Source organism: Nerophis lumbriciformis, linkage group LG02 (genome assembly GCF_033978685.3).
Source record: "Nerophis lumbriciformis linkage group LG02, RoL_Nlum_v2.1, whole genome shotgun sequence".
Taxonomy (NCBI): domain Eukaryota; kingdom Metazoa; phylum Chordata; class Actinopteri; order Syngnathiformes; family Syngnathidae; genus Nerophis; species Nerophis lumbriciformis.
Window position 1 is genome coordinate 67,980,001 of NC_084549.2, and position 25,000 is coordinate 68,005,000.

A 25,000-nucleotide genomic window follows, 5' to 3' on the forward strand; every position below is an offset into this window, starting at 1 on the left:
CATTGTCTCTCATATTAACCGCACCGGACTATAAGCCACATCCAGTCAATTCTAGAAAGGGATACGTATTTTTTAGTTATATTAGTCGCACCGGACTATAAGCCGCACCCACTAAAGTTTAGGGGGTATAGTTCTCTATATATTAACCGCACTGGACTATAAGCCACACCCAGTAAATTCTAGGGGGTAAGTATTTTTTAACTGTATTAGCTGCACCGGACTATAAGCGGCACCCACTAAAGTTTAGGGGGGAGGGGGGGAATAGTTCTCTATATATTAACCGCACCTGACTATAAGCCACATCCACTAAATTCTAGAGAGATAAGTATTTTTCCCTTTATTAGCCGCACCGGACTATAAGCCGCACCCAGTAAATTCTAGAAAGGGATAAGTATTTTTTACATATATTAGTCGCACCGGACTATAAGCGGCATCCACTAAAGTTTAGGGGGGAAATAGTTCTCTATATATTAACCGCACTGGACTATATGCCGCACACACTAAATTCTCGGAGGAAAAAATATTTTTCCACATATCAGCCGCTCCGGACTATAAGCCACACCCAGTAAATTCTAGAAAGGGATAAGTATTTTTCCCATATATTATTCGCACCAGACTATAAGCCGCACCCACTAAAGTTTAGGGGGGGAGAATAGTTCTCTATATATTAACCGCACCGGACTATAAGCCACATCCAGTAAATTCTAGAAAGGGATAAGTATTTTTTACCTATATTAGTCGCACCGGACTATGAGCCGCACCCACTAAAATTTGGGGGGGGAAATAGTTGTCTATATATTAACCACACCGGACTATAAACCACATCCAGTAAATTCTAGAAAGGGATAAGTATTTTTTACCTATGTTAGTTGCACCAGACTATAAGCCACACCCACTAAAGTTTGGGGGGGAATATAGTTCTCTATATATTAACCGCACCGGACTATAAACCACATCCACTAAAGTTTAGGGAGGAAAAATAGTTCTCTATATATTAACCGCACCGGACTATAAACCACATCCACTAAAGTTTAGGGAGGAAAAATAGTTCTCTATATATTAACCGCACCGGACTATAAGCCGCACCTACTAAAGGTTAGGGGGGAAAATATTCCTCTGTATATTAACCGCACCGGACTATAAGCCGCACCCACTAAATTCTAGGAAAAAACCTATTTTTCCATATATCAGCCGCTCCGGACTATAAGCCACACCCAGTAAATTCTAGAAAGGGATAAGTATTTTTTTTACATATATTAGTCGCACCGGACTATAAGCCGCACCCACTAAAGCAGTGTTTTTCAACCTTTTTTGAGGCAAGGCACGTTTTTTCATTAAAAATTCCGGAGGCACACCACCAGCAGAAAACGTTAAAAAATGAAACTCCACCAGGTCGTCGTGCCTTAATTTGAGTTTGTTGGTGTTTTCCTGTGTAGTGCTTTAGTTTTTGTCTTGCGCTGTTATTTTGGTGGCCCTTCCTGTTTTGTTGACGTTTTCCTGTACCACTTTCATGTCTTCCTTTGAGCGCTATTCCCCGCACCTGCTTTGTGTTAGCAAGCAAGACTATTTAAGTTGCTGCTATCCTTCTTTGTGGGGACATTGTTGATCGTCATGTCATGTACCCCTGCTATAGATAACAAATTAAATCTGATAAATCTATGGATAAAAAGCAGAGCCTGGCGACGCATGCGCGTTTATCATAACTCTCTCGCTCTCTCTGTCTCTGCCCCTCCCTCACCAATGCTGCTGGTGTGCACAATTTGTTTTGTTTTTAACCCCTTCTTAACCCTGAACGTACATTGAAAATACACGCAACCCTAACTCAAAATGCCGGACATTTGAGGCATTTAAGAAACTCCGCCCGGACAGCCCCGCAAAAGAGGACATGTCCGGGGGAAAGAGGACGTATGGTCAGTCTAGGAAGTGATGAATGAGTAGAAACGCTGTTGACAGCTTGAAGACGGAACAGCATTTCTACTTCCAGTTGAGAGCACTCAATGGAAGGACACATTTATTCACAGCATATTATATACTTTTGATTGATTGATTGAGACTTGTATTAGTAGGTTGCACAGTGAAGTACATATTCCGTACAATTGACCACTAAATGGTAACTCCTCAATAAGTTTTTCAACTTGTTTAAGTCGGGGTCCACTTAAATTGATTCACGATACAGATATATACTATCAGATATACTATCATCATAATACAGTCATCACACAAGATAATCTTCAGGGTGTATACATTTAATTATTTACATTATTTACAATTCGGGGTGTGGAGGGGTGTGGGGGGTTAGGTTTGGTTGTTATTATCAGTCATCAACAATTGAGAACAGAGAAATGGATATTGGAACAGTGTAGGTCTGACTTGGTAGGATATGTACAGCAAGTAGTGGACATTGAGAGAGAGAGAGAGATCAGAAGGCATAAGAAAAGTATCTACATTTGATTGTTTACATTTGATTATAAACAATCCGGGGAGGGTGTTTGTTTAGGGTTGAAGTTGCCTGGAGGTGTACTTTTATTGCGGTTTTGAAGTAGGATAGAGATGCCCTTTCTTTTATACCTGTTGGGAGCGCATTCCACATTGATGTGGCATAGAAAGAGAATGAGTTAAGACCTTTGTTAGATCGGAATCTGGGTTTAACGTGGTTAGTGGAGCTCCCCCTGGTGTTGTGGTTATGGCGGTCATTTACGTTAAGGAAGTCGTTTGACATGTACTTCGGTATCAGGGAGGTGTAGCGGATTTTATAGACCAGGCTCAGTGCAAGTTGTTTTACTCTGTCCTCCACCCTGAGCCAGACCACTTTGGAGAAGTGGGTAGGAGTGAGGTGTGATCTGGGGTGGAGGTCTAGAAGTAATCTGACTAGCTTGTTCTGGGATGTTTGGAGTTTAGATTTGAGGGTTTTGGAGGTGCTAGGGTACCAGGAGGGTTGAACGACAGTGCCCGCTAGAATCCTCATGGTGCTTTTGTTGACCAGAGCGGAGATTCTATAGCGAAATCTTGTTCGTTGGTTGACCTTTTTGATTACCTTGGTTGCCATTTTATCACAGGAAAGATTAGCCTCTAGAATGGAACCTAGGTAGGTGACCTCATCTTTCCTGGTGATAACAATGTCACTCACTTTTATAGTGAAGTCACTGACTTTCTTAAGGTTGATGTGGGACCCAAACAGGATGGATTCTGTTTTACCCAAGTGTATGGATAGCTTGTCAGCGAGCCAGGTGCATGTTCTACAGCAGGGGTGCTCAAACTTTTTCTGCAGGCGAGCTACTTTTCAATTGATCAAGTCGTGGGGATCTACCTCATTCATATATATCATTTATATTTACTTATTTATGAAATATATGTTTTTGTTAACAAGTTAAAGGTGTTTAATGATAATACAAGCATGTTTAACACATATAGTTAATATTGTTAAAAAATTAAAGGTGTTTAATGAAAATACAAGTATGTTGAATACATATAGTTAATATTGTTAACAAGTTAAAGGTGTTTAATGATAATGCAAGCAAGTTTAACACATATAGTTAATATTGTTAATAAGTTAAAGGTGTTTAAAGATAATGCAAGCATGTTTAACACATATAGTTAATATTGTTAACAAGTTAAAGATGTTTAATGATAATGCAAGCATGTTTAACACATATAGTTAATATTGTTAATAAATTAAAGGTGTTTAATGATAATACAAGAATGTTTAACACATATAGTTAATATTGTTAACAAGTTAAAGGTGTTTAAAGATAATACAAGCATGTTTAACACATATAGTTAATATTGTTAACAAGTTAAAGGTGTTTAAAGATAATACAAGCATGTTTAACACTTATAGTTAATATTGGTAATAAGTTAAAGATATTTAAAGATAATACAAGCATGTTTAACACATATAATTAATATTGTTAATAAGTTAAAGGTGTTTAAAGATAATACAAGCATGTTTAACACATACAGATTCCTTTCTTTCATGAAGACAAGAATATAAGTTGGTGTATTACCTGATTCTGATGACTTGCATTGATAGGAATCAGACAGTAGTGCTGATAACGTCCGCATTTTCGAATGGTGGAGAAAAAAAGTCCTCCTTTCTGTCCAATACCACATGAAAGTGGTTGGTTTTTGGCATCTTATTTATCCAGCTTCCGTACTCCTTTGTATACACGTTACAAGAAATACATTGTCTCCAAACTCCGTAGCTTGCTAGCTTGTGCACGCCAGCTTTCTGAGACTCTTATTTTGGTAGCGCAGGCAGGATGAAGCAGAGCTTTTATTGTGCAACTGTGCAGTCGGTCTTTGGAGTTTTGACGACAGGTACGGCGCCAGAGTCTGTTGAAATAAAGTGTTTCTCGCCTTCTTGTCGGTAATATTAATGAGCTGGCAGCAGCCAGTGTCATCTCAGAAGACCCCCGGGTGCCGTGAATGTCAATCAAGTGACGAAAGTGACGTCATAGTGAAGATTTATGATCGCTCATTTTTAGGACTGTTTTTTTAATGGCTGGCTGGTGATCGACTGACACACCCTCCACGATCGACCGGTAGCTCGCTATCGACGTAATGAGCACCCCTGTTCTACAGAGTTCAGCACTGAGGATTTTCTCCACCTGTGACTTGTCCTTGTCTGATACCAGTAGGGCCGAGTCATCCGCAAACAAAAACAATTCACAGTCGTATGCCGATGACAAGTCGTTTATGTATACTAGGAACAGTAAATGCCCCAATATACTGCCTTGGGGGACTCCACATACGTACTTACAGATTAAAATGGCCATTATTGATCAGGCAAGCTGTGTTGCACAATGCAGGTGTTAAGTGCAGTGTGTGTGTGTGTCTTTGCGTGAGTGTGTGTGCGTGCGTGTACGTTTGCACGGATATTTGCCTAAGTTTCTGACACAGGAAGCCCCTCCCTCACAGAACAATGAGTTTGCTGGCGGAGGAAACAAAGACAAAGTCCCAATAAGTCAGTGCAATGAAAGGCATCAGCTACAGTCCCCTTATGGTTGTTGTTGTTGTTGTTGTGTTGCAGACGAGCGTGAGGCCGTGCAGAAGAAGACTTTCACCAAATGGGTCAACTCCCACCTCTCCAGAGTCTCCTGTCGGATCACCGACCTCTACGTGGACCTGAGGGACGGCCGCAGCCTCATCAAGCTGCTGGAGGTCCTGTCAGGGGAGAGACTGGTGGGTCAACACAGGCTTTTATTTTGAAAAGGAACAACACCGTTAGCTTGTAGCATCTTCCAAAGTTGAAATAACCGGTGTCTATTTGAACTTACGCTTAGTCTTTTAGAATAGAATAGAATAGAAAGTACTTTATTGATCCTGGGGGAAATTCAGCATTTTAAGTGCATACGTGTCAGTGCACTTCAATAGTAAACTGTGTACACTGTGTACTTATTGTGTTTTGACCGTACAAATAATCATTAACTTTGAATTTAATGGCAGCAACACATTGCAAAAAAGCATTTTTACCACTGTGTTACATGGCCTTTCCTTTTAACAACACTCAGTAAACGTTTGGGAACTGAGGAGACCAGTTTTTGAAGTTTTTCAGGTGGAATTCTTTCCCATTCTTGCTTGATGTACAGCTTAAGTTGTTCAACAGTCCGGGGGTCTCCGTTGTGGTATTTTAGGCTTCATAATGAGCCACATTTTTTCAATTGGAGACAGGTCTGGACTACAGGCAGGCCAGTCTAGTACCCGCACTCTTTTACTACGAAGGCACACTGTTGTAACATGTGCAGAATGGGACTTGGCATTGTCTTGCTGAAATAAGCAGGGGCGTCCACGAAAAAGACGTTGCTTGGATGGCCACATATGTTGCTCCAAAACCTGTATGTACCTTTCAGCAATAATGGTGCCTTCACAGATGTGTAATTTACCCATGCCTTGGGCACTAATACACCCCCATACCATCACAGATGCTGGCTTTTCAACTTTGCGCCTAAAACAATCCGGATGGTTATTTTCCTCTTTGTTCTGGAGGATGCGACGTCCACAGTTTCCAAAAACAACTTGAAATGTGGACTCGTCAGACCACAGAACACTTTTCCACTTTGTATCAGTTCATCTTAGATGAGCTCGGGCCCAGCGAAGCCAGCGGCTTTTCTGGGTGTTGTTGATAAATGGCTTTTGCGTTGCATTGTAGAGTTTTAACTTGCACTTACAGATGTAGCCACGAACAGTAGTTACTGACAGTGGTTTTCCGAAGTGTTCCTGAGCCCATGTGGTGATATCCTTTACACACTGATGTCGCTTTTTGATGCAGTACTGCCTGAGGGATCGAAGGTCACGGGCTTAGCTGCTTACGTGCAGTGATTTCTCCAGATTCTCTGAATCTTTTGATGATATTACGGACCGTAGATGATGAAATCCCTAAATTCCTTGCAGTAGCTGGTTGAGAAATGTTGTTCCTAAACTTTTCGACTATTTGCTCACGCATTTGTTGACAAAGTGGTGACACTCGCCCCATCCTCGTTTGTGAATGACTGAGCATTTCATGGAAGCTGCTTTTAAACCCAATCATGGCACCCACCTGTTCCCAATTACTTTACATCAAATATTACACTTTGAACTAGGGCTGGACGATATATCGAATATACTCGATATATCGCGGGTTTGTCTCTGTGCGATGTATAGAGAATGACTATACCGTGAGTATTCGAGTATACGTTCACACGCAGTTGCTTTTAGGTGCGGGCATTACACTACATAAGCTCTCGCTCCTTCTCACAGAAATATAAAACAAGCGCACCTTCTTACATACGTCACATACTGTCGCGCGTGCAACGTCATACGCTCTCGTCGAGCATAGAGAGCTAGCGGCATGGGTAAGGTTAGCTGTGGCAGGTGGTGCAAGCGGAGAGAGAAGGTGCGAATCTGGTAACAAATGAAGGAAGAATTAATTCAGAAGAAAAACAGCAGGGGGTCCATCGTCTGGCGGTGGTTTGGCTTCAAGCGGGAAGATGTCGAACAGACAACCGTAATATGTCAAGTATGCGGCAAAAGCGTTGCTACAAAAAGTAGCTGCAATGCTAATTTGTAGCATCATTTGAAAAGTCACCCGCTAGAGAATGAAGAGTGCTTGAAACTCCGCATGTCAACATCTCCGGTCGGTGCCACACCCACAAAATGTCGAAGCAACTATTTCCACATCAACACCATATGAAACAAATAGTCAACAACAGAAGGAGATAACGTCCGCAGGAACCTACCACATAGCGAAGGACATACACTATTTGGTTTCCTATTATGCAGCTCATTTTTATTTGACAGTTTTTGAAATATATTGTGTGACATCATGCACAAAAGTGCACTTTATTAGTTTTAAACTATTGTAGTGGCGTTCTGTACAAAAAGTGCACTTTAATTTAGTGTTGTTTTGATATGTCATCTTAATGACATCATGCACAAAAGTGCACTCACTCAAAGCTTGTTTTAAAATGTCTCTGACAATCTTGCACTTTCTGTTTTGGAAATGACATGAATGTTTGTGCCACTGCTTAATAGCTGTTTAATAAATACACTTTTGCTAAATTGACTTAGTTGGGATTTCCCTCTCTGCATGAAAGTTTAAAATAAGCATATTTTAATGCAGTATGACCAAGAATGTTTTAATATAGACACATAGAATCATCATACTGCTGTGATTGTAAGTTTCAACGACACTTACACTCCCACCAAAATCACTCATTGTCTCTCAATGTGATTTTCTAAGAAGTGTCCTGGTCAGAGTCTGTTTTACTGTGTAAGTCAGTCTCAAGTAGGGTCACGACTTTGTGAATAGGTCTTTCTAGGTATATCAGTCTCGTCAGTGGTTTCCCTTTGTCAAAAGTGGTTTCACTGGTCTTCAACTTCACCTTTCAAACTTTGCCGTCTGGGCTTTCCAAAGTCTCTATCACTCGAGCTAGTTTCCATTTACATCTTGGAGCGTTGTCATCCTGTATTATCACAATATTATTTACTTGCAGGTTTCTTGAAACTTTCTGCCATTTCTGTCGCCGTTGGAGATTCAATTTATATGCATCAAGAGTTCATTAAAGGCTAAGGCAAAATATCGAGATATATATCAAGTATCATGACATGGCCTAAAAATATCCAGATATTAATAAAAGACCATATCGCCCAGCCCTACTTTGAACATTTTTTTTATGGAAAATATTGCAGATTTTGTGTTTTTGCTTTATAATACAGGTTAACCTCTTAAGGCCCAAGCTGTTTGTTTACATGCTTTTTTTATTTCTCTTTGCTATTTGGGCTTATTGGACCCTAATTAGAATACAAACGAAGAATCATCTTTTGATATGATGTACTTCGTCCATAAGTACACAAACGTGTACTTCATGTTTAGTGACATGCTAATTCTTATTTTTACACTTTTTTTTTCCAAATTCCCTTGTATGTTATACTCTTCTAACACCACCAGATGGCAGTATAAGTGTCCACATAAGTGGCCATAAGACCCCAATTCAGTAGTGTACACAATTTTGGAAAAAAAAGCTAAAAGGTGCTGTCCACTAGAGATGCGCGGATAGGCAATTATTTCATCTGCAACCGCATCACAAAAGTCGTCATCCATCCGCCATCCACCCAACCAACATTTTATCAAAACCACACCCGTCCGCCATCCGCCAGTTGTTATATATCTAATATAGACGATGCAAGGCATTAGTGAGGTTAGAAAGCTTTTGCCTGTTAAAGAAAGGAGACTGATCCAATGGAGCAGAGACATTCAATGCGTGATAATATTATTTATCATTATTATAGTATTATTGTCATTTCCATTAAGAAAGTGTTGACTATTGTTGCCAATGCCCTCAGATCAGGAGTGCGTTCCTCACACTTTGTGTGCGCAGTTCCAGCAAGCAGAACGATGCTTTTAAGAAGTTAAAAAAATGTTTTAGAAAGACTGGGCCTATATTTTCGTTAGGTAAAAAAAAATGTCTGAATTTATTTCAATGAATATTAACTTGTTAACGTTATAATGCTCAAATAGGGACGAGGGCGGGGTGCACAGTGAAGCAGTCAACAATTTTGCGACAAAGATGAACCTTTATTGATTGATCTGCAGCCATGACAAAATATCAGACAATCTCCATTGTCAACGACAGGCAGGAAAATAAAGATGAACACATAGCCTATGTTGTAGGCATAGGCTCATACGTTTTTAAGTTGAAATAAAAAATAAAATAAAAAATGTGCCTCATAAGCCTTAGGCTGTCAATCACGTGCACAAACTTAAATTATACAATAACATATGTATGTCATCCCTATTTAAACAAAAATAAATTAAATAAATAATAATAATAAATTACCTGCAACTTATTGGCCAAGGTAAAAAGCTGAAGGGGGGAAATCAAACCCATCAGACTGCACTTTATCATCAAACTTGAATTATAATGAAAATAGACGGTCGCGACAAACAAGGCAGGCTAAATAGCCTTACATTGTCGCCAATCGGAGATGCGCTTCACTTGAAATCGAGGCCAAATAATTAACACACAGTAGTATATCTCGAATAGAAAAAACCACAATAAACAACGCAATTGCCTTAATTCCTTTGCATTGTAGTGCGCCCAAACAACACGTAACCATCAAAATTATTCAGCTGACCGAACTCAATATAGGTTAGACATGGGCTTATTTGGTATAGCCTAGGTAACGTAGACTAATTCGTTTAACATATCCAACCGTATGTCTACTTACTTTTTTTTTTGTTAGCATTATGCAGGAATAAAATGGCATCTGCGGTGCCAGGATTCAGGCGAGAGCGCCTGGCCTCTAAAATGCGCCCTGCTGCGCTGAAGGAGCGCTCACTTGCGCCACTGTTGCTGGGACGCATAGGATTCTCTTGGCAAGGTGTTGTAGTCGTAGGAATGATTGTCCTTGTTTCCCCCAAAAGGAAAGTAGATTTTCCTTTGCTGATCCGTCGAGATGGAAGTTTGTCGAGGAATAATCCTCTACTTCATCAACAAGCACAGGTGTATCCTCCTCCCATTCTGTGAAGTCAATCCTTTTCTTTTTCGGTGATGCACCATCAGCTCCACCTAAAGGACCGATAAAATCTATACGTTTTTCGTATGTGGGTAACAACATTTAACTATGTATATATATTTCCGAATTGGTTCAATCGCAACCCGCCCGCATCTATTTAAAATCTATTTTTTTCGTCATGTCACCCGCCCGACCCGCGGATTATCCGCGGACTCCGTGGTTGTGTCCGCAAACCGCGCATCTCTACTGTCCACGCACGTGGCCACTAAGCCTTTAGAGTTAAGGCAATAAAAAACAAAAAACTTTGTCGACATGTAAACCTGAAAATGATTTAGGCATATGACTAATTTTTATTTATTTTTATGACTGAGAAACTTCTGGGTCCCCGGTACCAAACTTGAGGGGAACCCTAAAGGTTAAAAAAAAAAATCTATATATTGTGTTGGTTGTGAAAATGAAAAATACCAAAATCAACGCCGCATGCGTTGATTTTTTGGATGTGCAAAAGTTTGGGGGGCGTCTTCTTTAGACACTGCAGAGAGCACAGCGCTCGACTGGAAGCATGAATAGAAGCATGGATGGGGAGGCTGTGCCGTCACCACGGCAACCGTCACGACACAATCGGACCAGCGACGCTTCTAAAAATTACCAGTCAAACTTCTTTCATTTTCCTTTTTTTGCCGCCTCCGCCTTCTTCCTTTCTTGTACTTCCTGCCTTTTCAGCAAAGTGTCAGCTCCCGGCAGGGGGGCCGGGGAGGGCGGGGCGACACGTTGACAAGAACCGTTCATTTTCATTCCGCTGTTCCAGCCCTCGCTGTTGCTATGGCAACGTCAGCGTCACACCTTAATAATAATAATAATAATGAATTTATAACGCACTTTACATTTGTTAAAATCTCAAAGTGCTACAAAGTATTAAAAAAAATAAAAATAGAAAGTTAGAATATATAATAAAAAATCAAAATAGAAATGAAATCATGACACACGCTAGATAAACATTAGATAAAACAGAAACATAGATAAAAAAAATAGAAATAAAAGCATGAAACACCTTCGCGCATCCAACATGGCAATAACTCATTATTCAGCAAGGAAGCCGTCATGTTGGCTCGCAAGTCTTGACTTTGACACCTGTGGTCTAACGCGTGTGTGTGTGTACGCGTGTGTGTGTGTGTGTGCGGTCCCACCCTTGCCGTTGCAGCCCAAACCCACCAAAGGCCGCATGAGGATCCACTGTCTGGAGAATGTGGACAAGGCTCTGCAGTTCCTGAAGGAGCAGAAGGTGCACCTGGAGAACATGGGCTCCCACGACATTGTGGACGGAAACCACCGCCTCACCCTGGGCCTCATCTGGACCATCATCCTCCGCTTCCAGGTAGGAGCACACCTGTCGGGGTTGAAGGTGATGTCCTACTTGCTGTGTCAGCAAAGTAGTCACACTTTTCCCACATCTTATTCTACAGCCTTCTTACAAAGTGCAATACATTCATTTTGTCCTCAAAATTCGACACACAATACCCCATAATGACAACGTGAAGTTTTTTTTTTTTTTTTAGAAAGCACATGTACATAAGTATTGACAGCCTTTGCCATGAAGCTCCAAAGTTTTGTTTTTTTCTGTCTTGTGTGAGGGCGGTCGCATTTTTTTCCGCTCCCTTCTTCTCCCTGCTTGCTCTCTTTGTTTTTGTCTTGTCTACACTTTTTTGAAGCCTCTTTCTTTGCGCTGTCTTCCAAGTATAAACATCAGACATGGAAATGATCAGCTGGACTCTCGACTCAATTGACAAAATCTTTTCGACGAGAAAAAGAGGTTCTGGGGAGCCTGGCTGCCCTGATGGAACCATTGCTGCGGGATAAGTGAGAGATTCCTGTGATAAATGGAGAATCATGTGCCTCTCAGTCCTTTCCATCGAGGACGTGGAAGACATCTACCTATTTGGAACCGTGATCGCGGGGCACCTGCTGATTGGGCTGGGCATTGCTCCGGTGTATCGTCAAATTCGTAAGACAATGGCAGCCACTCAAGGGGTCCAAAGGCTGTTCTTTGCAATGGAAGGTTTGGCATCACAGACTGGGGCGATTTCTGTACTGAATCGCAAGATGGATCACATCATGGAAAAGCTGGTAAGGGAAAAATTGGATATGAGGGCCAGCATGGACGAATAGAACAGACAAGCCATTGTAATGTCTGCTCGCGGAAAAACTAAAATCCTAATCTACGATTTGACTCCCTCGAATGGCCTTGACGCTCCAACAACAGGAGCAGGCTGTTCTGAAAACATCACCGAGAACACCTCAATGATGGACGCTTTTGACCTCCCTCCCTCCTCAACGACACCTGCAGTCGAACTTTTGCTTGCATGCAGAACGGCCCCAGGCCTATGAACATGAGCACTACATCAACACACCCAAGATAATGGGCATATACAAACACCCTCCCCCACCCCACGCCTTCACCACCGCTTGATTCCCCTTTGAGGTGATGGACGGCTCTGTTGCGAGTTGTCGTGATTAAATGTAACATGTTTATGTGTGCATGGCATGGAGGTTTTTTCCCACTCCAGACTAGGCCCTCTTAGGAGCCCAGTCTAGATTGTATTTTTTTACTCATCTTCTTCCCCAGCGTTTTACCTTTTTCCCACATTTTACGGGGCGCCTCGTGGCGACCCATCAGCGTTCCTGTTCTGTAACCCTGCACACTGTTTGTTTGTCTAATCTTGAACGGGTTTGTGCTGAAAACATAGTTTCGTTGTACTTGTTGCAATGACAATAAAGACCTATCTTATCCGATCCTAAGCTCCAAAGTGAGCTCAGGGGCATACTGTTTACACTGATCATCCTTGAGATGTTCCCGCAGCTTCATTGGAGTCCACCGGTGGTAAATTCAGTTGGTAGACATGATTTGGAAAGGCACACAATTGACAGTGCGTGGCACAGCACAAACCAAGAATGAAGTCCAAGGCATAGCCTGTAGACCTGCAGGACAGGGTTGTCTCCAGACACAAATCTGGGGAAGGGTCCGGAAAACCTCTGCTGCCTTGAAGGTCCCAATGAGCACAGTGGCCTCCGTCAACCGTAAACGGAGGAAGTTTGGAACCACCAGGACTCTTCCTGGAGCTGGGTGATCGGGGGGAGAAGGACTCTAGTCAGGGAGAAGACCAAGAACCAGATGGTTACTCTGTGCATTCTTCTGTGGAGAGAGGAGAAACATTCCAGAAGGACAATCCACCAATCAGGCCTGTATAGTGGTTTCAGACGGAAGCCATTTCTTAGTCAAAAATGTGCCAAAATGCACCTGAAAGACTCTCAGACCACGGCAGGAAAAGGGAGACTAGTCAGGATAGAGGGAAAGATGAACGCAGCAATGTACAGAGACATCCAACACTTCCCATCCAAGCTGATGGAGTTTGAGAGGTGTATGAAGTAATACAAGTGACTCGTGCGGTGAAGAAAAAAAAAGGTACATTTTCTCTGGCTGGTGGTAATTACTATCTACTCCAATAATGTTGAAACACTGGCATCATATGTGTAGATATTGTATCTGCTTATGTACTTCTCATATACTTGTTAAAAAAAAAGGCCGATACCGATAAAGAGGCTGATACCAATATACTGTAAGTCAAAATGACAAATATGGGATAATCAGTCGATCCCTGGTTTCTGCAGTTTGTCATGTAGACACAAGGCGGCGTCCTGATGTGTGTGTGTGTGTGTGTGTGTGTGTGTGTGTGTGTGTGTGTGTGTGTGTGTGTGTGTGTGTGTGTGTGTGTGTGTGTGTGTGTGTGTGTGTGTGTGTGTGTGTGTGTGTGTGTGTGTGTGTGCATGCGTGTGTGTCTCTCAGATCCAGGACATCAGCGTGGAGACGGAGGACAACAAGGAGAAGAAGTCTGCCAAGGATGCTCTGCTGCTGTGGTGTCAGATGAAGACCGCAGGGTGAGTCCCAGACCACCACGTGGACCACATGGCCACCTTCCGCATCTGACCATCTTGCCTTCCTCCCCAGATACCCAAACGTCAACATCCACAACTTCTCCACCAGCTGGAGGGACGGCATGGCCTTCAACGCCATCATCCACAAACACAGGCCGGACCTGATCGACTTTGACAAGCTGAAGAAGTCCAACGCTCACCACAACCTGCAGAACGCCTTCAACCTGGCCGAGCAACACCTGGGCCTCACCAAGCTGCTCGACGCCGAGGGTGAGATGTTTGTTCACGGCCGATACCGATACCGATTATTAGTGGTGGAGGAGGCCGATAAGTGATATCAACATGAATAGTGCACGTCAGTAAACATCTGGACAAGACCTTGTTGTTGTTGACTTTATTTCTGAGGAAAGGTGCAACCAGTAGTGACTTAGGTCTTGATTTACTCAAGGTTTGCGTGTACAAAAACACGTGCAAACTTGACAGCATCTACTTAACATGTGCAAGGTGGATCACATCTGTTAAGTGAGCAGAACAAGGGAGGGGAAGATGCAAAAAAATCATTATTTAGCACACGCAGTGTGATTTATCAACACTCATCACTATTTAGTGTTTTATTTAGCAGGTGTGAGAAGGATGGGCAAAGGCTGCAGAATCACACACACACACACACCACAATCCTCCGTCATATGTGTGTGTGTCAACACTCACAAATATTCAGCAACATCCTTTTATAATGTTATAGCTGCTAGAGGACTTAAGGGGCTGAATGAAAGCACTAAAAGTACACTATATTTTATAGATTGTACACACTAATTGTGCACACTGTTTTATAGATTGCACACACTAATAGTACACACTATTTTATAGATTGTACACACTAACAGTACACACTATTTTATACTTTGTACACACTATTTTATACTTTGTACACACTAAAAGTACCGTATTTTCCGCACTATAAGGCGCACCGGATTATTAGCCGCACCTTCTATGAATTACATATTTCATAATTTTGTCCACCAATAAGCCGCCCCGGACTATAAGCCGCGCCTACGCTGCGCTAAAGTGAATGTCAAAAAAACGCTGCGCTAAAGTGAATGTCAAAAAAACAGTCAGATAGTTCAGTCAAACTTTAATAATATATTGAAAACCAGCGTTCTAACAACTCTGTCCCAAAATGTACGCAAATGTGCAATCACAAACATAGTAAAATTCAAAATGGTGTAGAGCAATAGTAACATAATGTTGCTCGAACGTTAATGTCACAACACACAAAATAAACATAGCGCTCACCTTCTGAAGTTATTCTTCATTCGTAAATCCTTCGAATTCTTCGTCTTCGGTGTCCGAATTGAAAAGTTGCGCAAGCGTGGGATCCAAAATGGCCGGTTCCGTCTCGTCGAAGTCATCGGGAGTCAGTGTCGCTGTTGTTCTGTGAATCCTGCCTTCCGGAAAGCTCGGACCACAGTTGTGACCGAAATATCTGCCCAGGCATTTACGATCCACTGGCAAATGTTGGCGTATGTCGTCCGGCGCTGTCTGCCCGTCTTAGTGAAGGTGTGTTCGCCTTCGGAGCTGTGTGAAAAAAGCCACCCGGCCTCTTCGCGTAAACTTCCCTTAACCACTCGCTCATCTTTTCTTCATCCATCCATCCCTTCGAGTTAGCTTTTATGATGACGCCGGCTGGAAAGGTCTCTTTTGGCAAGGTCTTCCTTTTGAATATCACCATGGGTGGAAGTTAGCATGGCAAGCTAGAACCACAGTGAAGGATGACTTCTCATTCCCTGTGGTGCGAATATTCACCGTACGTGCTCCCGTTCCACAGTGCGGTTCACAGGAATATCAGTTGCTGTGAAATACGGTAGTAATCCGTGTGCGGATGGAGAGATTGCGTCTTTTTATGAACCGGATCCTTTTCGCTTAGTAGGAGCCATTTTGTGGTCTTTACAGATGTAAACAGGAAATGAAACGTACGGTGATATCCGCGCGTTTTTTCTTCTTCTTCCGGGGGCGGGCGGTAGCTTACAGTAGAAGAAGAAGCGCTTCCTGTTCTATGGGGGCGGGTGCTTACCTTGGCGGTTGCTTGCGTAGAAGAAGAAGCGCTTCCTGTTCTACCGGGAAAAAAGATGGCGGCTGTTTACCGAAGTTGCGAGATCGAAACTTTATGAAAATGAATCGTAATAAAGCGCACCGGGTTATAAGGCGCACTGTTAGCTTTTGAGAAAATTTGTGGTTTTTAGGTGCGGCTTATAGTGCGGAAAATACGGTACACTATATTTTATAGATTGTACACACTAATTGTGCACACTGTTTTATAGATTGCACACACTAATAGTACACACTATTTTATAGATTGCACACACTAATTGTACACACTATTTAATATTTTGTACACACGATTTTATAGATTGCACACACTAATAGTATACCGTACACTATTTTAGATAGTGTACACTCTAATAGTACACACTATTTTAGAGGTTGTACACTCTAATAGTACACACTATTTTGTACTTTGTACACACTAGTAGTACACGCTATTTTAGAGATTGTACACACTAATCGTACACATTATGTTATACTATGTACACACTAATAGTACACACCATTTTATACTTTGTAGTCACTAATAGTACACACTATTTTATACTCTGTACACACTAATAGTAGACACTAATAGTACACACTATTTTATACCTTGTAAACACTAATAGGACATACTATTTTATAGATTGCACACACTAATAGTACACACTATTTCATACTTTGTACATACTAATAGTACACACTATTTCATACTTTGTACACACTAATAGTACACACTATTTTATATTTTGTACATACTAATAGTACACACTATTTTATACTTTGTACACAATAGTACACACTATTTTATACTCTGTACACACTAATAGTACACACTATTTTATAGATTGTACACACTAATAGTACACACTTTTATACTTTGTACACACTAATAGTACAGACTATTTTATAGATTGTACTCACTAATAGTACACACTATTTCATACTTTGTACACACTAATAGTACACACTATTTTATATTTTGTACACACTAATAGTACACACTATTTTATAGCTTTCACACACTAATTGTACACACTATTTAATTTTTTGTACACACTTATTGTACACACTATTTTATAGATTGCACACTAATAGTACACACTATTTTAGAGATTGTACACTCTAATAGGACACACTATTTTGTAGTTTGTACACACTAGTAGTACACACTATTTTAGAGATTGCACACACTAATTGTACACACTATTTTATACTTTGTACACACTAATAGTACACACTATTTTATACTTGTAGTCACTAATAGTACACACTATTTTATACTCTGTTCACACTAATAGTACACACTATTTTATACCTTGTACACACTAATAGTACACACTATTTTATACTTTGTACACTAATAGTACACACTATTTTGTAGATTGTACACACTAATAGTACACACTATTTCATACTTTGTACACACTAATAGTGCACACTATTTTATACTTTTTACACATTAATAGTATACACTATTTTATACTCTGTACACACTAATATTATACACTAATAGTACACACTGGTTTATACCTTGTGCACACTAATAGTGCACACTATTTTATACTTTTTACACACTAATAGCGCACACTATTTTATACTTTGTACACACTAATAGTACACACTATTTTATACTCTGTACACACTAATAGTACCCACTATTTTGTACACACTGGTTTATACCTTGTACACACTAACAGTACACACTTTCATACTTTGTACATACTAATAGTACACACTAATAGTACACACTATTTCATACTTTGTACACACTGGTTTATACCTTGTACACACTAATAGTACACACTTTTATACTTTGTACATACTAATAGTACACACTAATAATACACACTGTTTTATATTTTGTACACACTAATAGTACACTCTATTTTATACTTTTTACATACTAATAGTGCACACTATTTTATACTTTGTACACGCTGTTTACTGCGTGGTATTTGGATCCTATTAAATCAGGCTCAGGCTAATGTGATTAATTTAGCAACAAAAACCATCAGGTGATTTGACAAAGTGTGGTTATTATTGATCTACTTGACTAATTACACTTTTTTTTTTAATCAAACGTGTAGATATTGTATCTGCTGATGTCCTTCTGTTGTAGTTGTCAAAAAGAAAAAGCCGATACTGATAAAGAGAGGTGGATACCGCCATACGTCAAAATGCCAAATATGGGCGTTGATAATGGGTGGACCCCTGTGCTCCTTCTCCCATCCTCACACTTTTGTCTCCTCCTCCATCTTTGCGCAGACATCAGCGTGGACCACCCCGACGAGAAGTCCATCATCACCTACGTGGTCACCTACTACCACTACTTCTCCAAGATGAAGGCCCTCAAGGTGGAGGGCAAGCGAATCGGGAAGGTAGGGGAACGGAGGAAGCGGAGGGATGAAAAGAGCGACCTCCTTTGACAACGGGTGTGCGCCGCAGGTTCTGGACAACGCCATCGAGACGGAGAAGATGATCAATAAGTACGAGTCTCTGGCCTCGGACCTGCTGGAGTGGATCGAGCAGACCATCATCATCCTCAACAACAGGAAGTTTGCCAACTCGCTGGTGGGCGTCCAGCAGCAGCTGCAGGCCTTCAACACCTACAGGACCGTGGAGAAGCCGCCAAAGTCTGTAGTGGCCTTCAAGAAACTCACACACACACACACACACACACACACTAACACGGGTGTGTGTGTGTAGGTTCACAGAGAAGGGCAACCTGGAGGTTCTTCTATTCACCATTCAGAGCAAGATGAGGGCCAACAACCAGAAGGTGTACACCCCTCGAGAAGGCAAACTCATCTCCGACATTAACAAGGTAGCCACGCCCACTCTGATGTCATAGACTGTAGAGCACACCCACCACATTTTAGAAGAAAAAAATAATTTCCGTATATTAGCCACAGATATATATGTTGCAAAATTAGTTATTTACACAGAAATATTTAGTAAATGTTTATTTACATACCTTAATTGTGTCTGTAACATGGCAGTAAAACGGCTGATCAAACAAAACAGAATTAATGGTCATGGACCCATTAGCTGCGCAAACTAGCTCTCCAATCAGCTAAACAGACTCAATAGCTCCACGGTGACGTTTTGGTGGATTTACTGAGGAATTTGTGAAACTGAAGCGATACAAAAAGAATGCCATTGTAAGTTAATAATACTAACACGGACACTCGTAAACGTGTTAGCATCGTAGCTAATGCTAACGACGCTAGCTTGATTACATTACGATAGCAGGTACAAATATGCATTAAACACTCCAAAAGCGCTTTAGTAAGTAAGAATTGTTTTAGTTATTTTGTAAAAACTTACAAACGTTGTTTGGAGTGATGAATGGAGAATGTATACGAGTAGAAACGCTATGGACGGCTAGAAGACTGAACAACACTTAGGTTGAAAAAAATAATAGCACCCATCGCTTAAGTATTTTTGTTTTTTTATAAAATAATTTTCATCCATAAATTAGCCGCTCTGTCTTATAAACCGCAGGATTCAAAGTGTAGGTAAAAATTACCGGCTTATAGTCTGGAATTTACGGTACGTTGTGAAATGAGTTATTTACACAGAAATATTTAATAAATGTTTATTTTACATACCTTAATTGTTTCCAAACGGCATTTGTAACAAGGCAGTAAAACGGCAGATCAAACAAAACAGAAGTCATGGTGACGTTTTGGTGAATTTACTGAGGAATTTTTGAAACTGAAACAATAAAAAAAAAGAATGCCATTGTAAGTTATTAAAAGTTAAAGTTAAAGTACCAATGATTGTCACACACACACTAGGTGTGGCGATTAATACTAACACAGACACTCGTAAATGTGTTAGCATAATTATCTAAGGCTAACGACGCTAGCTTGATTACATTACGATAGCACGTACATAATGCATGATGACAGACATCACACATGGGACGCTTTAGTGAGTAAGAATTGTTTTAGTTATATTGTAAAACTTACAAACATTGTTTGGGGTGATGAATGAAGAATTTATACGAGTAGAAACGCTATGGACGGCGAGCTAGTACAAATATGCATGAAAACTAGAGATGTCCGATAATATCGGCAGCCTGATATTATCGGCCGATAAATGCTTTAAAATCTAATATTGGAAATTATCAGTTTCAAAAAGTACAATGTATGACTTTTTAAAACACCGCTGTGTACACAGACGTAGGGAGAAGTACAGAGCGCCAATAAACCTTAAAGGCACTGCCTTTGCGTGCCGACCCAGTCACAAAACATATGCGGCTTTTACACACACATAAGTGAATGCACGCATACTTGGTCAACAGCCATACAGGTCACACTAAGGGTGGCCGTATAAACAACTTTAACACTGTTACAAATATGCGCCACACTGTGAACCCACACCAAACAAGAATGACAAACACATTTCGGGAGAACATCCGCACCGTAACACAACATAACAAATACCCAGAACCCCTTGCAGCACTAACTCTTCCGGGACGCTACAATATACACCCCCCGCTACCCCCCCACCTCAACCTCCTCATGCTCTCTCAGGAGAGCATGTCCCAAATTCCAAGCTGCTGTTTTGAGGCATGTCAAAAAAAAAAAAAGCACTTTGTGACTTCAATAATAAATATGGCAGTGCCATGTTGGCATTTTTTTACCATAACTTGAGTTGATTTATTTTGGAAAACCTTTTTACATTGTTTAATGCATCCAGTGGGGCATCACAACAAAATTAGGCATAATAATGTGTAAAATTCCACGACTTTATATATCGGTATCGGTTGATATCGGAATCGGTAATTAAGAGTTGGACAATATCGGATATCGGCAAAAAAGCCATTATCGGACATCTCTAGTGAAAACACTCCTGCAGACAACACACATGGGACACTTTAGTAAGTTTTTTAGCCCAATGTGGCCCTCAGGGCCAAAAGTTTGGACGGCCCTGAATTAGAGGGCTGAAAAAGTTGTGTATCGCTTCCGATACGTCAGGCGTTCTAGTCAAGGAGGACCCGTGTTTGACTAAAATGTGAGTGAGAGTGAAAATGAACACCTATGCAGGCGTGGGAGCGTCTGGAGAAGGCGGAGCACGAGCGGGAGCTGGCGCTGAGGACGGAGCTGATCCGCCAGGAGAAACTGGAGCAGCTCGCTCGACGCTTCGACCGCAAGGCCGCCATGAGGGAGACGTGGCTGAGCGAGAACCAGCGCCTGGTCTCCCAGGTAAGGCCGTCTTCGTTAGGTAGGCGGAGCTCCCAACTGACATGTTTGTGCTCCTCCCCCAGGACAACTTTGGCTTCGACCTCCAGGCGGTGGAAGCGGCCACCAAGAAGCACGAGGCCATCGAGACGGACATCGCCGCCTACGAGGAGCGCGTCCAGGTGAGGATTTACCGCCGCTCTTCGCCCGGTCCCATCGCTCAAAGTCCAACCTCCGCTCCGGGGTTCTCCTTGCAGGCGGTGGTTTCCGTGGCCAAGGAGCTGGAGGCGGAGAATTACCACGACATCAAGCGCATCACGGCCAGGAAGGACAACGTGATCCGCCTGTGGGAGTACCTGCTGGAGCTGCTAAAGGCCCGCCGGCTGAGGCTGGAGCAGAACTTGGGTCTGCAGAGGGTCTTCCAGGAGATGCTCTACATCATGGACTGGATGGACGAGATGAAGGTGGGCGGGGCTCCTTGTTCTTCCACGCCCCGCCCCCTGCGTGTCCCCTGACCTTTCGCCTGTCGCTCCTGCAGATGCTGCTGCTCTCGCAGGACTACGGCAAGCACCTGCTGGGCGTGGAGGACCTGCTCCAGAAGCACGCCCTGGTGGAGGCCGACATCGGCGTCCAGGCCGACCGGGTCAAGAACGTCAACGCCAACGCCCAGAAGTTCGCCGGCGACACAGAAGGTGAGGCGCCGCCCCGTTTTCCCGTTTGAGGGTGCTCACTCCTGCTCCTCGCTCCTCCTCAGGTTACAAACCCTGCGACCCTCAGATCATCAGGGACCGCGTGGCCCACCTGGAGTTCTGCTACCAGGAGCTCAGCCAGCTGGCGGCCGAGCGCCGAGCCCGCCTGGAGGAGTCGCGCCGCCTCTGGAAGTTCTTCTGGGAAATGGCCGAAGAGGTTTGTCCCTCCTTCTCCGCCTCCTACCCGTCACGCGGCGAGTGACGGCCCCCGCTCTGCTCCGCAGGAGGGCTGGATCAGGGAGAAGGAGCAGATCCTGTCCTCGGAGGACTACGGCAAGGACCTGACGGGCGCCGTGCGGCTGCTGAGTCAGCACAAAGCCCTGGAGGACGAGACGACGGGGCGGGCCGCCCACCTGCAGCAGACCATCAAGCAGGGCCAGGAGCTGGTGGCCAACAAGCACTTTGGAGCCGACAAGATCCAGGAACGCATCCTGGACATCCAGGTAGTTCCTCTTTCAAACGCCACACGTCAAGGCTGAAATGTCCATACCGCCGATAGCAGATCTTTACGCTTTAATATCCTCCTCAGATCAAAACATTTCATGGTTTACTTCAAGGACCAAGTATATGTTGGATGTTTATTTGTGTCAAAAGTGCTAAAAACAGACCAAATCAAACGTTGCTTGGAGTGATGAATGAAGAATTTATACGAGTAGAACCGCTATGGACGGCTAGCAAGTACAAATATGCATGAAAACACTCTTACAGACATCACACATGGGACACTTTAGTGTGTAAGAATTGTTTTAGTTATATTGTAAAACTTACAAACGTTGCTTGCAGTGATGAATTAAGAACTTATACGAGTAGAAACGCTATGGACAGCTAGCAAATACAAATATGCATGAAAACACTCCTACGGACATCACACATGGGACATTTTAGTGAGTAAGAATTGTTTTAGTTATATTGTAAAACTTACAAATGTTGCTTGGAGTGACGAATGAAGAATTTATACGAGTAGAAACGCTATGGACAGCTAGCAAGTAGAAATATGAATGAAAACACTCCTACAGACATCACACATGGGACACTTTAGTGTGTAAGAATTGTTTTAGTTATATTGTAAAACTGCTTGGAGTGATGAATGAAACATTTATACAAGTAGAAACGCTATGGACAGCTAGCAAGTACAAATATGCAGCTAAAATGCGCCAAACATGGATAAGTGTGTAGGGAGTGTTTTGCATTTTTCCCATCATGCATTGCATGATATTTAAATAGGTGTAATTTATAATTTTTTTATGGTGTTTGGATGTTGTTCATAATATCCACAATGTTCAGTGAGTAGGTTATGTCTGATTATGAATTTTTTTTTTTTTTTTTTTTTTTTTTTTTTTTGCACCATGACTAGGGAAGGTTGTTTGGATTGTGTCATAAGTAAATGCTGCGCTATTACAATACAGTACTTTCAAGGGTCATTGATCTGATTTACTCACTTTGTCCACTAGATGGCAGCACATATGTAGCATTTGGAGGCTGCCTGTATTTAACATTTATTTCCTTGCGACAAGCCAATTTAAAGATGCTGGCGGGCAGTTGTTTGGACACCCCAGCTGTAAAGCATTCGCACAAAACAAAGTGATGATTTTTTGGGTGTAGAGTAATGTTTTTTCAACATTGAAACAACAATACAAATAGTAATGAAATAGTTTGTCATCTGTACCATAGAGCTGACATATATTGAACTCCTCAGCACATTTGTATGTTCTGGTGTGGTGTCACAGGACCAGTGGGCGTCTCTGGAGCGGCTCTCTGCTGTACGCAAAGCTCGCCTGCAGGAGGCGTGCAACCAGCACCAGTTCCAAGTAAGTTGCTTGTTGGGGTCCCTAACGAGGCAGTCTTGTCACTTTATAAAAAATTGTGTTTCTTAACCATAGGGCTGGTGACCATTTTGGGACGCGAGCGCCCCCTAGAGGGCCGTCAAAAATATCTGTTTCTCAGTTGTGGTCCGTACGGGCCGCAGCGATATTCAGTTGTAATGCACTTTTCCACCACATGTGGCAGTAATGATAATATAAAACAGAAGTTTGGAGCTAAAGCCAAAAGTTTTTTTAAGCGCAAAAAAATATGATTAAAGTGGGGAAGATGTATTTTCATATGCAGTTTAAATGTATTAGCAGTTTATTTAAAAAAAAAAAAACTAATTTTAGTTTAAGGTCAAAAGATATATATTTATATAGCACATTTCCAAAACAGAAAGGTAAAATATAAAAAAATAATAATCAGAATAAGCACAGAACATTCTATGTACAAAACACAGTTAAATGCATAAAAATAGTGCAAAAAACATGGCCAAATAAGTACAAAACTTCCTATATAAAAACACAGTTAATAATGGTTAAAAAATAAAAATATACAAATGTAGCTAGAATGTTTTCATTTTAGCACAGTGTAATTGTATGTACATTTATTTTTCAACAGTTTTTATGAGTCCCTTCTTTTGCTGTACATTTGATTGGTATTTATTATTGGGTTTTCGTTTTTTTATTTTCGAGGTTTATCCTGTTAAACTGCAAGTGTGTTGGATCCAGTTATCCAACATGCTTCAAATCAAGAGTGAGGTGACTTAACTCGGTGTTAATATTTGAGCGGGCCCCTCTGTAGCGGAAAAGTTCCGTTCAGTTCCGTCTATTCATTTCAATAGAAATATTTAAAAACAAGCCCAATTGGCCAAAGTGCTGTACAGAGATAAGAAACAATTTAAAAAAAGATAGTGCACATTTACATCGTAACATATGGATTAATAAAATACAGTAGTAAAATATAGCTTAAAAGAAGTGCAGAATATATATCCGAAAAACACTAAAATGTAATAAATAATATAAATATGCATATATGTGTGGGTGTATATATGTACACTTATATATGTACACACACATATATAATTTATTGTATTTATTTTAAATAAATTATAAATATGTATACATGTGTGTGTGTGTGTATGTATATATATATATATAATATATATATATAATATATATATATATATATATAATATATATATATATATATATATATATATATATATGCACACACACATATATACAT

The 25,000-nt window shown here is 41.4% G+C and overlaps 1 protein-coding gene across 2 annotated transcripts in view; it reads left to right on the forward strand.

Annotated features, from left to right (window-relative positions):
* The window catches only part of sptbn1 (spectrin, beta, non-erythrocytic 1), a 161,508-nt gene that overhangs the window by 86,379 nt on the left and 50,129 nt on the right, over positions 1-25,000 (forward strand). For both annotated transcript variants that reach the window (XM_061967787.1, XM_061967778.2), the window contains 14 exons: positions 5,030-5,181; positions 11,195-11,368; positions 13,835-13,926; positions 13,997-14,193; positions 18,277-18,389; positions 18,457-18,644; positions 18,718-18,835; positions 21,066-21,224; positions 21,287-21,382; positions 21,458-21,664; positions 21,739-21,892; positions 21,955-22,106; positions 22,174-22,392; positions 23,677-23,757. In XM_061967787.1, coding sequence (XP_061823771.1) covers positions 5,030-5,181; positions 11,195-11,368; positions 13,835-13,926; positions 13,997-14,193; positions 18,277-18,389; positions 18,457-18,644; positions 18,718-18,835; positions 21,066-21,224; positions 21,287-21,382; positions 21,458-21,664; positions 21,739-21,892; positions 21,955-22,106; positions 22,174-22,392; positions 23,677-23,757 — 2,102 coding nt within the window. The remainder of the gene's footprint in view (positions 1-5,029; positions 5,182-11,194; positions 11,369-13,834; positions 13,927-13,996; positions 14,194-18,276; positions 18,390-18,456; positions 18,645-18,717; positions 18,836-21,065; positions 21,225-21,286; positions 21,383-21,457; positions 21,665-21,738; positions 21,893-21,954; positions 22,107-22,173; positions 22,393-23,676; positions 23,758-25,000) is intronic.